The sequence below is a fragment of the Felis catus genome, chromosome B3, assembly GCF_018350175.1.
Source record: "Felis catus isolate Fca126 chromosome B3, F.catus_Fca126_mat1.0, whole genome shotgun sequence".
Taxonomy (NCBI): domain Eukaryota; kingdom Metazoa; phylum Chordata; class Mammalia; order Carnivora; family Felidae; genus Felis; species Felis catus.
The window spans coordinates 101,733,804-101,750,413 of NC_058373.1; the positions used below are offsets into that span (position 1 = coordinate 101,733,804).

The 16,610-nt window shown below is 37.5% G+C and overlaps 1 protein-coding gene across 4 annotated transcripts in view; it reads left to right on the top strand.

Annotated features, from left to right (window-relative positions):
• CGRRF1 (cell growth regulator with ring finger domain 1) overlaps nt 1-16,610 on the top strand; it is a 29,571-nt gene that overhangs the window by 9,626 nt on the left and 3,335 nt on the right. For 3 of the 4 annotated variants that reach the window (XM_045059933.1, XM_003987650.6, XM_019833031.3), the window contains exons 2-4: nt 4,241-4,380; nt 11,470-11,647; nt 12,052-12,199. In XM_045059933.1, the coding sequence (XP_044915868.1) occupies nt 4,317-4,380; nt 11,470-11,647; nt 12,052-12,199 (390 nt within the window). In that variant the 5' untranslated portion in view covers nt 4,241-4,316. Of the gene's footprint in view, nt 1-2,571; nt 2,768-4,240; nt 4,381-11,469; nt 11,648-12,051; nt 12,200-16,610 lie in introns of all 4 variants that reach the window. The other variant, XM_045059932.1, reaches the window with a different exon arrangement.

The following is a 16,610-nucleotide window of genomic DNA, read 5'->3' on the forward strand; positions in this document are numbered from 1 at the left end:
CACTCAGGTGCCCCTATTGTTTGGATTCTTAACCTAAATACCAATTGCTTTCTAATTCATTGAACTATGTTTTGTCTGTTTTTCTGTGTGCATGATATCCTTCATGGTAAAAAGGTTATGTAAGATAAAAAGGCCCAGGGTTTAGCATCATTCATAATACTGATTTTAAAAAATGTATATAAGTCAAGTCAAGGACTTTAGGGTATTAGAAAATGCAGACCCTAGATTAAGCATGAGGCAGAGAAATAAAAAATCAAGGGAGATGAATTTCTTTTAATAATAGGTGTGCTCTGGCAGCTCTTGATAGGATGCTGGGCCAAGCAGCCTTGGATAAGCATGTTTAAAAAGAAACACTTTACATCTCAAATTACTTGTTCCATTCTGAAGTATTTACAAAGCCACAGAACAGATAAGGCATATCTTCCTCCAACATTGATTTTATGTAAAGATTTGGACAAATAATATTTTTATATTAAAACCAGATATATCATGGACTAAAAGGAGAGGAATTCCATGCTCACAATAGATTGCTTCCAGATTTTTCTCCAAATCCCTGCTTTTTGGGTTTCTGGACCCTAAACCTTTAAGATTTTTTAATTGAAATTTTTAGGTACAGCATGATAAAGTACCTGAAATAGAATTCTTGAACCACAGTAGCATGGAACACAATGAGCTCTGGATTCTAGTTTTTACTGCTGGTAGTGTAGGTATAAGGAGTAGTCAGGGAGTGTGGGTAAAGAAAAAAAAGGGGGGGTAGGTGACAGGGGGATAAAAATGATGAAGGGGCCAGGGAATATAATGAGGAGTATAGAATGGTGTTTTCTTCCTTTGTTTTTCACTCCAAGGGATGAAAGAAAGAAGAGGAAGGTGTCATCTTATGGCTCTCATAAGAAGGTTATATCTCGGGTCCTAACATTTCACATTCCTGACTTAACCTCTAAAAGGCGCTGGGCCAGGAGTGCCTGGGTGGCTTAGTTGGTTAAGTGTCCAACTCTGGATCTCAGCTAAAAGCACGGGGCCAATGTTGAGCAGTGGAGTGGACTCAGAGCCTATGGGGTAACTGATTCTGAGGTTCAAAAAGGAGAAATTGCTGGATTTGTTGTTTTCTTGCTCTCCTGCCAACTCCGAAGTCTACTCCATCATCAACATTATCATTGCTTAGCATGCCAAACCCTGTTATAAACGTTTCCAGAAGGGAAGACGGTTACACCGAATTGAGTGATTGCTTAAGGACACATGGCTGTAAAGTGTCTTGTTTTTTATTTTAGAAGGAAAGCAGTTTTTCATTAAGTACAATGTTAGCTCTACATATTTATGGCTGCCCTTTATTGGGTTAAGTTCCTTTACATTCCTAGTTTGCTCACAGTTTTTATCAGGAATAGACTTTAGATTTTAGCAAGTGCTTTTCCTGCACGTTTTGAAATAATCATATGGTTTTTCTTGCTTAGTCTGTTAATGTGGTAAATTATATTAAATTTTTAATGTGATATTAAGGCATCACTGGGTCATGATGTATTAGCCTTTTAATATATTGTTGGATTTCATTTGTTAACATTTTGTTAGGAAGTTTTGCATCTGTGTTCCTGAATGATAACACATCTGTAGTTTTCTTGTTTGTCTCTGTCCCTTCTCTGCAGACTGCATGAATTTATCCTTCACCTCACTGATGTTTGGGAGGGAGGGGTTGTCCAGCCTTTTTTTTCTTTTCCTCTCTGTGTTTCATATTGGATCCTTTCTGTTGCTATGTCTTCAAATATACTGATGTAATGTTCAGTTAGCTATTAAGCCTGTCCAATATATTTTTCATCTCAAATGTTGTATTTTTCCTCTTCAGAAATGGACTTATAACAATCATTTTGATGTTCTTGTCTACTGATTCTAGTATTCATATCATTTCTGGGGTCTATTTCTTTTGATTAGTTTCCTCATTATGGGTCACATTTTCTTCTTTGCATCGCTGTTGATTTTTTATTGGATGCTAAACATTGTGAATTTTACTTTATAGGTGTTGGATGTTTTTGTATTCATATAAATATTCTTGAGTTATGTTTTGGGACACAATTAATTTACACAGTTTGATCTCTTAGAGGCTTGCTTTTCAGCTTTTTTAGGCAGGACCAGACGAGCCTTATCTAACTGTTCTATAAAATGAAATTCATCTGGAGTGTAACTTTATTCCATGTGTTACTTTTATTGGTTTTCCCTTGGCATTAGATTTATTCACGTGTTTTGAAACTTTGGTTTGCAACCTAAATTTTAGTAGAAGTTTTTCCCCCTCCCTTTGTCATCACCTTTGCTGTTTAACCATCTCACAATTGCCTTCAACCAGATTCCTAGATGCCCCCTAGTCAAGCACCAGGTCTTATAATGACATATTGATATTGATATTGGCCTAACTCAGCTTCTAGATTCAAGTTATGAACCTAGCTCTGGCTCTTGTCTAGAGTGGACAACCTATAAGGTCCTCTTACTGTGTGAAGGCTTACTTGCCACAGCCTGCTGCCAGACTCAGGACCCATCAAACCATGGCGTCAGCCTTACTCATTATCTTATATTTCTTTCCTTTTTCAGAGCCATAAAGATTTGTCCTTGAACCCAACTAAGTCTCTTTTTCCAACATTTTATTATTAAAATTTTCAAATATACAGAAAACTTGAAAAAATTACAAAATGAACATACATATGCCCATCGCTTAGGTTCTACAATCAACACTTTGCTGTCAAGTCTTCATTACTTATTTGTAATCTTATTTCTCGATCACTTCAAAGTAAGTTGTTACTCTTCCCGTAAATACTGAAGTATTGCATATTATTAGCTAGAGCTCAGTGTTTCTTTTTGTTGGTAGTTCACTTTTTTTCTTTTGAGGTATATTTACACGCAATGAAATGTATAAATCTTCAGTGTTCTAAAACACATCATCTATACAACTCAAACCTCTATCAAGATATACAACATTGCCGGGGCGCCTGGGTGGCGCAGTCGGTTAAGCGTCCGACTTCAACCAGGTCACGATCTCGCGGTCCGTGAGTTCGAGCCCCGCGTCAGGCTCTGGGCTGATGGCTCAGAGCCTGGAGCCTGTTTCCGATTTTGTGTCTCCCTCTCTCTCTGCCCCTCCCCCGTTCATGCTCTGTCTCTCTCTGTCCCAAAAATAAATAAATGTTGAAAAAAAAATTAAAAAAAAAAAAAGATATACAACATTGCCATCACCAGGGAAAGTTTCCTGATGCCCTTTCCTGGTTAGTCCATACACTTACCCCCCCACCCCCCCGCTCCACCCCCACAAGCAACCACTGCCCCCACAAGCAACCACTGCCCTGTTTTTTTATTTCTGCCATAGATTAGTTTTGCCTGCTCTAGAATTTTATACTGTGGAATCATATAACACGTACTCCTTTGTGTGAGGCTTCTTTTGCTCAGCATGTTGTTTTTGAGATTTATCCATGTGGCTGTAGCAATAATTTACTCCTTTTCATTGCTGAGTACTACCATTCCTTTGTTTAAACTCACCACAGTTTGTTTACTCATTTCAGTGGGGTCTCTTTGATTTCTCTGTTTATTTTTTATCTATCACTGTTAAGTGTCTGGAGAGAAGAGAGAGCATCAAAGTATGTATTTAACTGTGCCATTTTAACTAAAGTCCTCCAGCTTATGTGTATTCATATATATATATTTTTTAATTGAGTAAACTTAGCTGCCTTCTAGTTTTATGAGGGATTGAGTGTAGTCCCTTTCATTTTCCTTCTAATCCATTTAATATTCATTATCGCATTTTTAGATGAAATTTGAAAGTAGAACATATGTTATATAAATGAAGTGCTGTATTTGGTATTTAAAGGTTCTCTTGTCCCATTAATTATATCAAATAGTCTGCATATTAAATATGAATTTGTTTTTTGTGTTATATAAAAAGTTCAATAATTCTTATGTTTTTGCTGTTATATTTGGTACAATTATCTATAATGACTGTACTACTTTGTTATCAACAATGTTAACAATAGAACTCTTTGTCTTCAAGAGTATGTCGATTCAGCCAGCTGAACAATATATTGCAATTATGTATGGGACCTCTAATCCCTCAATTCTAGATTAATTCTGTGATATAATATAGATTGAATAACCTAATCTCTTTTGTGATGCTTGTGTTAAAAGGGATAACTAATAAAGCACAACATACTTCACATAGAACAAAATTTCAACATTTGCTAGAATTATGTATTATTTTATTTTTATTTTTCTTCAGGTTTGGCTGGGATGTTCCAGTAATCCTGAGAAATTCAGAAGAGACCCAGTTCAACACAAGAGTTTTCAAAAAGCAAATGAGACAAGTCAAGAATCCTTTTGGCTTAGAGATCACTAATCCATCTTCAGCTTCAATTACAAGTTGGTGACTATTTTCCAGAGACTTTTTTTTCTTTCTGTGCCCCTTTCTCAGCACTTTTCTTTCTTTACAGTTTTCTTTCTTTATTGCTTTCTCTTCTTTGGACTTAACAAGTATTTATTGAACATCTGTTTTGTTCTGGGAGCTATACTACGTATTACGGATACAGAGACTAATTATTCACAAAACTTGCTCCTCGGGAACTTATCAACTAGCAAACCAGAGGCAAATATTTGTGTAAGAAGAATTAAGTATCACAGATGTTAATAAGAGAAGTCTGGCATTTTCATGGGTCTTGAGTGCAGTGAGAAATGTACGGATGGTGTAGTGTGAGCACAGTTAACGTAAGGTTGCTAACCACAACTTTTTAATCTGAAATAATGGTATTTTGGGTATAAGTTATTTTGGTATTAAATGTTATTTTGAGAGATGGTAATAAGATGATAGTTGTTTGTTTCTGTGCTTTTTGGAAAAGTAAACTGTCTGCAAGACTATCTAGGAACCGCTGGAGTGAAAGAGGGAAAGAAAAGAAAAAGAAAACAAAAGAAAAGAAGGGGGGTGGGAGGGAGGAAGGAAAGAGAGAGAGAAAGAAAGAGACAGGGAGGAAGGAAAGAGGAGAAAGACAGAGAGGGAAGGAAAGAGGGGAGGAAGGAAGGAAGAAATGGTTAAGTTTGCTGAGGTGGGGAGGCAGGCATAAAGAAAAGCCTCATAAAGAATGTGCTGGGTCTCTGTCTTATTTTTCTTTTCTTTTCTTTTCTTTTCTTTTTTTCTTTCTTTTCTTTCTTTTTTTGAGTAGACTCTTGAAAGGTAAGTAGGTGTTTATCTCATGGGGTTGGGAGAAATTCTAAGTAGAGAAGAAGCATGAACAAAGCACTGAGACAGAAACAGAGAAACAATAAGTAGTTTGTTATGGAGAAAACATAGGGTGGGACAGGTAAGAGAGAAGAGTGGAGGAAGACTCAGGTTCTTTGCAGGGGCCCTCCATAGACAGATCCTATTACCAGGATAAAGAGTACGGGAGGAACAGCAGGTTTTGGAAGAAAGGTAATGAATTCAGTTTTGAACTTCTGGACTTTGAAGTGCTTTTGTAGCAGTTAAGTAGAGATGGGTGGGCAGTTCCAGGTACAGTTCCCATAACTCTACAAAGATTTCCAGACTGAGACCCTATCACCTTTTACACTTGCTCACATTTCAGGTATCTTAAAAACAAACAACCCCAACCTCTCTCAGCTTTTTACCCTATTGGATCTACTGTCCCCTTTCTCTCCCTTCACAGCCAGCCTTCTCAAAAGCGAATTGCACTTGCCTTCTTCCCTTAGCCTGCTTCACTTTCCACAGATGTGATTTTTGCCTGTATCCCTCCATTGAAATGGCTTTCCCCAAGAAGTGGTCACCAGTGACCACTTCTGCTCCCCGACCCTGCCCTCCTGCCCCCGCAGTCAGAAAATCCAGTGGACACTTTGTAGGCCTGAGTTAGCACTATCTCTGCAGTTTCACGGAGTTCACCAGTCCTTCCTTCTTGATACCCTGCTCCCTTGGCTTCTGTGACCCTTCTGCATAGCCGTCTTCCTGTCTATAACTTCCAAAATCACTTGTTGAAAAGCAGCGTACTTAGTAAATAGGGATTATCAACCTTAAGTAAATATTGATTTATAATGAAAAAGTACAAAGTTTCTTATTCTTCCTTTGCTATAAGTACTATACTATTAGCCTATGAATTGGAGAGAACTAAGGACCTCTTTTTTTTTTTTTTTAATCCTCTAATGGTGGATAAAGGATTTGTTCTGACATTTTTCTTGGGAAAAACTTGGGAAAACCATGTTTAAGATATGACACAGGTAGATAAATAAATACATAAATTAGAAAAAGGGGTGCCTGGGTGGTTCAGTCAGTCAAGCGTCTGACTCTTGATTTTGCCTCAGGTAGTGATCTCACAGTCGTGATATCAGCCCCATGTCAGGCTCCACACTGGGCATGAAGCCTGCTTAAGATTCTCTCCCTCTCCCTCTGCTCCTACCCTACTCACATGTGTGCTCTTTCTCTCTCTCTCTCAAAAAAAAAAAAAAGATATGACAGAGAAAATTAACCTGTTTAGAAAATATGACTAATTAAAATGTACAGAACAGTTGCAGTTCAGGGGTGCCTGGGTGGTTGGTTAAGCCTCCCGACTCTTGGTTTTGGCTCGGGTCATGATCTCACGGTTTGTGGGCTCAAGCCCTGTGTTGGGCTCTGTGCTGTCAGTGGAGCCTTCTTGGGACTCTGTTTCCCCCTCTCTGCCCCTCCCTTGCTCTCTCTCAAAATAAACAAACTCATAAAAATAAATAAATAAGAACAGTGATAGTTTAAACAGTGGTAGTTTGGTGACCTCTGACCTCTGTGGCCAGGCACTTGGACCTGCTCCAGTGTCACATCTGGGCCTTGAGCAGGACTCCCGATATAAAAAGCTACCAGTACAAAGCCATCCTTCCTGCCACACAGTTCCACAAGCCTGGAAACGCTGAAAAAGTAAGAACTGATTAATTGTAACCAAGCAAACACACTTGTGAGTTGGGAAGTGTGAGGAAATCCGTCAATTTTCCTTTCAGGCAGAAATAGTTCCCCTGTAAATGTTAGAAGCAAATGAAAAGATATCCAGTGAGTAGAAGACCTGTCAGCCACTAACCAACAATACCATTACCAAAGTACACAAAAAATTTTTTCGATGTGTGGGTTTATAGCTTGCTTCTTGATGTATTTTAATTTTTAAAATACCAGTGCCTATCATTGATTGTCTTTCTTCTATGGGGAAATAAGGAGAGGGATTTTGGTGGGAATTAAATTCAACAGAATAGAATTCATTTGTTTAAACTGTAGAACAGTGGATATCATTAAAGATGTCTAACCAGGATATTAAAATAATATTCTGGGCAATATTTGTGACATTTTAAAAGGTTATTTCATCGGATATGTAGATAGTTTAAAAATCCAGGTCCTTGGGGCACCTGGGTGGCTCAGTTGGTTGAGCATCCAACTTCGGCTCAGGTCATGATCTCAGGGTTCGTGGGCTCAAGCCCTGCATCGGGGTTTATGCTGACAGGGAGGAGACTGCTTTGGGTTCTCTGTCTCCCTCTCTCTCTGCCCCTCCCCGGCTTGTGCTCTCTCTCTCTGTCTCCAAAATAAATAAACATTAAAAAAAAAAATACAGGTCCTTTTTCACCACTGTCCCCAAAGTGCTGGGCATGTAGGGGAGGGAAGGGGACTATCTGGAGACCTGATTTACTTGAAGATGAATGAGAATCAGTTTTAATCTTAGTCATTTGGCTCTCTTTACTATGGGTGGGTTGCTGGGATTTCTTTTGTTGTTACGTGGTGATACTATGTTTGGATTTATGATGTTTCCATGTCCCCAGTGTAAAAGGTTTTATGGATATGTTGGTTGAGTTGAATTCATTTGGGCCAGAAATTCTCCTGTCCCTTTGTAACAGCTTCCTTATTTTGGCTTATTTACCCTGGTGACACTTAACAAAGGTGAAAGGGTAGACAAAATGACACACATTGCATTTTGGGAGGAATTTGTGAACCTCTATTCTCTCCAACGTAAAATTTTTGTCTCCCAGTACTCCAGATTTATTACCCTCATGCGTGATCACCTTGTACGTTAGTTCTTTCTCAGGGTTTCTCCTCAAGAAAGTTTGTGGCTTTTCTGCTGTATTGTTTCTCCTGTTTTTAATGGCTCAACTCATTGACCATAGTCCTTGTTTTTTGCAGTTTTTTGCAAGGCTGTCTCTTATGCTGGGTTTTATTTGGCTGTTACAGCTAGGCAGGTTAGGGCAGGCTGAGAGAAATCACCCCCCTTTCGGTTAGTTTAGATTCTGAATTTTCTGCTTTAAGGCCGTGTTCCAAGTCTGCTATTGCTGTTGATCTGACATGGCATTGTGTTTGCACTGAATTTTAGAAGACTAAGAAAATGTAAGAATGAGACTGTCTGCAGAACAAGTGGGAAAAACTAAAGGGAGAACAGCTTTGCCCCCGGGGGGATTTGAACTGACATCAGTTAGTGTAAATCAAAACATTATCTTCTCAGTCTGTGTCCTAGACAAGTTTAGGAAAGATTGTGGAGAGTAGAATTTATAGATTCTATTCTTCTTTCTCACAAACTTATAATATTAATTTCAGAGACATACTCTGTTGAAGTCTGCTTAGTATCCAGTTGTCACTGGTCTCTGACACTCTCCCCATTTTAGTCAAGTCTTTTATGCAGCTCTGAATCTCTGGAACTCCAATTCTTTTTACACAGCAAATAAACTGGGTAGTTTTACATGTTTTAGAACTTATCCTCCCATGGTTCTTTGTTAGTGTAAGCACACACATGGGTATGGATGTCCCCTCCTGTGACATAAACAGTACTATGCTATAAACTTTCCTCCACCTTGCTTTTTTCGCTTAACAATATATTCTGAAGATCATTCCACAGTAAAATATACAGATATTTTGCTATGCTTCAATTCTTTTTTGAGAGCTGCAAAGTACTTCATTATAGAGCATTCTATATTTTATTCATTTAATCCCCTATCAATGGACATTTGGGTGGATTCCTGCATTTTGATACAACTGATGCTCCGTACATACAATTTTTCACATTTTTGCCAAGAATGTTAAATCATTTTCTGGGTTCCTTTTTTCTCTTTTTTAATTTTCTTTTATATGCCTTTTCTATTTTTTCCTTCCTTATCTACTTCATCTTTTTTTTCCTTATGTGGTTCTGTGGTAACATAAAGAAAAGGATGTATGATTTTTAATATATATATTAACTTCAAACATGTACATTTTATGTAAAATAGTATAAATGGTATATACTGGTATGTTTTATTATAATATGTAAATTAATATGATGTATATTAAATTTAACATATAAATATATATTTAAATGTGTATCGTGGAGTGGTTTTTTTTTCAGCTATTTAATAGCTAATTGAAAAATAATAGCTAATTAAATTTCCCATTTTTTTTTAAGTTTATTTATTTATTTTGAAAGAGAGAAAGAGAGAATCCCAAGCAGGCTCCAACACTCAGTGCAGAGCCCAACATGGGGCTCAGTCTCACAACCATGAGGTCATGACCTGAGCCAAAATTAAGAGTCTGACACTTAACTGACTGAGCCACCCAGGCACCACAAAATTTCCCATTCTTGAATTAATGCCCGGTGATTAGAATCATATAAAACTTTGAAATCAAATTCTGTTCCAATTACCTATGCAAAGTTCCTGCCAATTAAAATTTTTGCCTAACTGTGATTAGAAATGATACTATGTCATTGCTAGTATGCATACCCCCAATCTGAAACTCTATGTACATACTACTGATTACTGAGGAGAAAAGTGAAAAACTCAATATTTGGCATCCTGTAGAACATCTTCTTATGTTTGTGTATATCCTTCCAACACATACTCTTGATCACCTTTTTAAAAACACATAATGGGGCACCTGGGTGGCTCAGTTGGTTGAGAGTCCGACTTAGGCTCAGGTCATGATCTCATGGTTCATGAGTTCAAGCCCCACATCGGGCTCACTGCTGTCAGCCTGTCAGTGCAGACAGAGCCTGCTTTGAATCCTCTGTACCCTCTCTCTGCCCCTCCCCAGCTTGTGCTCTCCCCAAAATAAATAAATATTAAAAATAAATAATTAAAAAAGTATCTAAAAAAATTACACAACGTATCAATCAGAATTCCTATTAGCATATGTGCTGCTGAAGTGAGCACAAGAATTCCTATTAGCAAGCAACAGAAATGACCTCAATAAAAGGATACTGGGTCGCTGACAGAATTGCCAGTAGGTTTGGAGAGCCAGAATCAGAGACCAAGGCTATTTAGCCAAGAACAGTGCTCCAAACCATGTACTTAAAAAAAAAAAAAAAAAAAAAAAAAAAAAAAATTAATGTTTATTTATTTTTGAGAGAGAGAGAGACAGACAGAGAGAGAGAGAGAGAGAGAGAATGTGAGTGGGGGAGGAGCAGAGAGAGAGAGGGAGACACAGAATCCGAAGCAGGCTCCAGGCTCTGAGCTGTCAGTACAGAGCTGACATGGGGCTCAAACTCACGTACCGCGAGATCGTGACCTGAAACAAAGTCGGACGCTTAACCGACTGAGCCATCCAGGTGCCCTTCGAACCGTGTACTTTTGATCTAGTAAGTCCAGTGCCACCGAGCACCAGATACCGCACTTTCCACTAACAGGTGTAGAAGACCTTCTATTGCTGCCCTTGAACTTGATACTGCTGCAACTGCCATAAGCAAGGGAAAAAATCATACAGGTGGCACACAGTAAGTCCTATGTAAGTGTTTAATAAATAGGTAAAATGATATAATTTGTAGGTCTGCTTATAATTTACTTTTTCCACTTAATCAGGTTTACTCAAATTGTAATGTTTTTTTATGCTGAAAGCAAATAAATGAATGAGGACGTTGCTATTAAGCTCTTCATGTTTTGAAATCCCCATTCTTTCCCTAGGATATTTTGCATATCACATGGGACATTAACTGTATGACAAGAACATATATTAATGTTGTCAGTATGTATATTAATATTAGTAAGGCTTGATTTCTCTTTAATATTTTTTCCTACTGCAGTGGTCATCTTGTGGACCCCATGAGTTAGGTGTGTCCACTTTCAGAGACAGCTCTGCTCTGAAGGTTGTATATATCCACTTTTGGAGACAGCACTACTGTTTCTTGTCATTAGGATTACATATGCTGTTAGAGTGGTAGGTTACCAATAGTGAATGATATTTCAGTTTTTAAGATGTATGTGAGAGAAGTCTTTAAGTCACACACTCAAAATGAACTTGATAATTTCTAAGTATAAATGTGTAAATAATAAAGAGTTTACTGATGGTGCTTCAAAATTGTGTAGATGTGGAAGTTTTTATATCACTTGTTTAGGGACCAGTTCCTTCATTCACAGGCACATACCCTTTAATGAGTTCCTTTTATGACAGACATCACCTTGGCCAGCATCCAAAAGGAAGCTTTTGTTATTCACTGTGTACCATTGTATTAGAAATTACATTAGGTAATTTTCTTCTCTTTGTCTTCTTTTCTTCTTTGTTTTCTACAGCTGGCATAACTTTGACAACAGATTGCCTTGAAGATAGCCTCCTTACATGCTATTGGGGGTGCAGTGTTCAAAAATTCTATGAAGCTCTACAGAAGCACTTTTATTGCTTCCGAATAAGCACTCCCCAAGCACTGGAAGATGCTCTGTATAGTGAATATCTTTATCAAGAACAGTATTTGTATCCTTTTATCTGATATATCCATTGACAAATGAAAATTTTATTTTATTTTTTTTAATTTTATTAAAAAAAATTTTTTTAACCTTTATTTATTTTTGAAAAAGACCGAGTGTGAGTGGGGGAGGGGCAGAGAGAGAGGGAGACACAGAATCTGAAGCAGGCTCCAGGCTCCAAGCTGTCAGCACAGAGCCAGATGCCGGGCTCAAACTCACAAACTGTGATATCATGACCTGAGCCGAAGGCCGATGCTTAACCGACAGAGCCACCCAGGCACCTCGACAAATGAAAATTTTAGACATTAGACTTTTTATGGATAAAATAAATTATTTGCTAAGTTACTGTTACCTTTGGTGTATTACTGTATTTTTGGTTACAGTGGCAATTTACCTTTACATTTCAAAAAGTATTAAAAAGGACAGCAAAGAAGAAATATATTGCCAGTTACCAAGAGATACTAAAATTGAAGACTTTGGTTCTGTGCCCAGATCTCGCTATCCATTGGTAGCACTGTTGACCCTAGCTGATGAGGATGACCGAGAAATTTATGATATTGTAAGTAATTTTAAAATTCTGGAAAAATTCCTTCGAGTGATTTGGATGATAGGTAATAATTATTTGGCAAATAAAAAAAAGTTTTCTTGTAATTCTTGAGGACATACATTTGGCCCAGATATATTTTTCTTGAAAAAGGAATCCATGGGAAATACAGTTGTATGATTTTTATACATATAACAGCTCCTTCGGAGTATGACTTTTTTTTCTCCATATGTTACAAGAATATGATATTATTTAAAAAACAAAAGGTATATTGTAGTTGGCTAGATTTTGGGAAGCATGTTTATTTTTAACATTTTTAACACTGAGTAAATAAGCATTGGAATCATCTGCAGTGCTCAGTTTTAAGAGTGTTCCCTCTTTTCTTTACATGCTTACAGTCACCTTGTTTCCGTCTTAGCCCCTGCCACATCTGCATCCTCTATGTGTTTGGTTCCTATATTTTCAGTAATCTCCATTTCTCAGTATGTGCCAATTATTTCTTTAGTCTGGTAGTTTGTCCCTATTAGGAAGATAAAATCATCTTAGAGATCTAAGAGGACCTGAGCCCTGACATTCCTCTAAGTATAGTAGAGGCTTATACATGAAGTAAACTTTTGGTGAAATCCTTTCATGGTAAGAATGCCCTTATACACAATTTACTACTTTTCTGAAGTGCATGATACAGATATGTTTATTAATAAAGATATGGTAACATTTTATGATGCTTTCTAAAGTACACAATATATTCGCTAACATTAACTCATTTACTTCTTCCCACAACCTTGTGTGTTAGGACCAATATTCTTTTTATAAAGACTGAAATAGAGTCTGAAGAAAAATCTAGTCATTCAGGAAGAGATGGAACCAGGGCTTGATGTAATAAGCCTTTGTAGTCCTGTGCCAAGTGCCTTTAAAAAAAATTTTTTTAAGGAATATCTCCTCGAAACAAGTGTACATTTTCTTGCATTTGGAAGGTGCAGACCCCTATTGAGAAATCTAGACCCTGCTCATACAGTTTGGGTTTTTAGCCTTACCAACTTGAAGTTCCATTGAACCGAAGTCAGTTTGGTTTTTCTAAACTAGTCATACTAATAGTGGTGTGTTTCCAGAACCTAATAATACACTGCACGGAACACAGTAGGTGCTCACTAAACTTGATGAGTGGGGGGGTGGGGGGTGGGGGAACACCATACCAAGCAATGTTGGTGAACCTCATGGAGCTTGACAGCAGGTCAGTTGAATGTGCACGAGGAGTGAGGAGTGCATAGGAGAGATCCTCTGGTTTCCACCCCTTCTGCCCTTCACCCCCAGCCCCCCACCCCTTTCCAGTTGAAGGTGAATAAGAACTGTCAGGTTGGTGTTTCATATTTCCAGCCTCTGTTCTTTATCCTGCCCACCCCAGCAAGGTAACCCTTCCGTCACCACTGTGCCTCCCATGTCTTCTCTGCTCCCCTACTTCCTTCCACTCATTCAGAACAGATAGGGTCAGATCTGTCACCTTCCTCCCAGCTTCTCCTTTTGGTTTCTTTTCCCCTCACTGAGGGGAAAACCTAGCGAACCTATCTGTTTAAGGTATTCAGTGTCTTCTTTGTTTTCTAACTTTCTTCCTCAGTCTAGACAGAGGAGAGTGTGTATGTGTTAAAATGTATATAACATAAAACTTACTGTTTTAATCACTTTCCAGTGTACAGGTCAATGGCATTATAAACAGGGAAAGATTTGCTATCAGGTCCCTGATCCAACTGGAATGAAACCTATGTGGCCCAGCTGTACATGTGGGAAGCTCATTCCCACAGGGGAGCCGGTGTCCGGCCCTCAAGGGTTAATAGGCATTTTCTTTTTACTTTTGTTTATTTTTTCAATGTTTATTTATTTATTTTGAGAGAGAGACAGTGTGAGCAGGGGAGGGACAGAGAGAGAATCCCGAGCGGGCTCTGCACTGTCAGTGCAGACTCTGATATGGGGCTTGAACTCATAAATCATGAGATAATGACCTGAGCTCAAATCAAGAGTCAAACCCTTAACCAAGTGAACCACCCAGGTGCCCCACTTTTCCTTTTAAAGTCTCCCTGCCTGGGACCTCCCCTGGGTCTTTTCTTCTTCTCAGGCTCCCTCCCCTTTGTCCTGTTAATCTTGCTTCTTATCTCTCAGATTGGGCCTAATATTGGAACTAAAGCATATTTGTTAGCATAGTATGTATTAATGTTGTCTGTTCTTAATTTTAAAAGCAAACCAAACATTTGGTTTTTCAATATTTTATCTGGGGGTGAGAGTAAATATATATATAACTCTACCATTCCTATTGTAACAGTAAAAATTACATTTTGACAATGTAGTCAGTTATTTTAGGTAGATTAAGGAAAGCAGGGTTGTTACTGCAAAATTTTGACTTTGAAATTTTTTTCATTTTTACTCAATTATATTAAATTTCTGTATTACTCAAATAATATATGTTTGTGGCAGGAAATAGAATTAGAAAATCTAAGCCAGAAGGAAAAAAGCATAATCTCCTATATTGTGTCATCCAAAGTTAACCACTGTGAATATTTGTCTGTATCTTTGCAGACCTTTATATATGTAATTTTTAAACAAAAACAAAAAATTATATGTACTATTCTGAGACATGTTTTCATTTAGTATATTTTGAGCACTTTTCCATACCAGATTTATATCTATAGCTACATATGTATTTATAACTCACATGATAGTAGCTTCTGAAGCTTTTAGTATTAAATCCAATGGCAGGATTGTTCATGTGAGATGATAACATTCTACCAATCCTGTCATTTTGATTCAGTATTGCAAGCTTCTGAAACCATTAACCAAATTATGAAATCCTGATAGAGCTATAAACAATATTATATGTTTACAGCCATAGAAGGGTTCTGTTTTTAAACTTTTTCTTTGGATATAATTTCAGAAACTTGCAAAAACAAAGAAGCAGAACAACAGCCCTATACCTTTTACCGAGACCTCCTATTGTTAATTATTAACATTTGCACTGTTTGCACCATTACTTGTCTATGTGTGTGTATTTTCTTAAATGAATTGAGAAGTTGTATGAATGATTCTTTACCCTAAATATTTTAGTGTGTATTTCCCAATAATAGGAATGTTCTCTTATATAAACACAACATAGTTATCAACTTTATAAATCTGACAGTGATAAAATATTTGATCCAACCTATTACCTATATTCCAGTACGTCAGTGGGTTTAGCAGTCTTCTTTACAGCATGTTTTTCCCACCAGTACAGGTTCTAGTCTGGAGTCAGATACTGTTTATCATGTGTCTTTAACCTCTTTTAATCTAGAACTATTTTCATAGCCTGTTTGTCTTTTACAACAATAGTATTTTTAAAAAATGTTTACTTATTTATTTTGAGAGAAAAAGAGAGAGAGTGTGTGCATGCATGGCATGGGATCAGGGGAGGGGCTTAGAGAAGAAGGGAAAAGATCTTAAGCAGGCTCCACCCTGTCAGTGCAGAGCTGGACAAGCAGCTGGATCTCTTGAACCCTAAGGTCATGACCCCAGCCGAAACCAAGAGTCATGTTTAACCAGCTGAGCCACCCATGCAACTCATGACATTAGCATTTTTGAAGAGTATAGTCACATGCACCCTTTTTGTAAAATAGTACAGTTCTCATTTTGTGTGTCTGATGTTTCATCATGATTAGATTGGAGTTGTGCATTTTCAGACAGTCTACTTCACGGGTGATGATGTGTGCTTTTCAGGGTGGCACCTTTCCAGGCATGGGCAGTTCTTTCCCCTCATTGTTGATTTCATTTTGATCTCTTGGCAAGGTGTTATTTAATTTCTCCTCTCTTCCAATTTTTTCCCCTCTCTTGCAAATAGTAAGCAGTTGGTGTGGGAGGGGCACTTTTAAGACCATGCAAATATTCCAGTTTTTATGAGAATTTCCCCATGGATATAATATCCATTGATAATTCTTACCAGATTTTATCTTTACTATCATGGTTGCAAAAATGATTGTTTTCCAACTCCAGCCCTTCAATCAGCCCTCAGTATTCTACTATAAGCAAGAGACCTCCCATTTATTTATTTATTATCCATAAACCCTCAGGAATTCCTTTTTTCCCCCAGTGGTTTATAATTCATTACTGAATTTAATTATTTTGGTGCTCAACTGCCCTCTCCTTACTTTCTGCCTGAAGATTTATAGTCAAACTCTGTGTCCATAAATTACTCAGATTAGTTATCCTAAAAGTCAAAAAATACTGTATAAATTAGAGGTGTACTCAGGTGTTGCTCTCATTCCTTCCTCCCATTCTTATACACCCCAATTCTTATAGATAACCAAGTTCATTGTTTTCTCATTTATCCCTTCTATGTTTCTGATTGTAATAATGAGAAGATACACATGTATATATTTTTTCTTATTTTCTCTCTTACTCAAAAGGTATC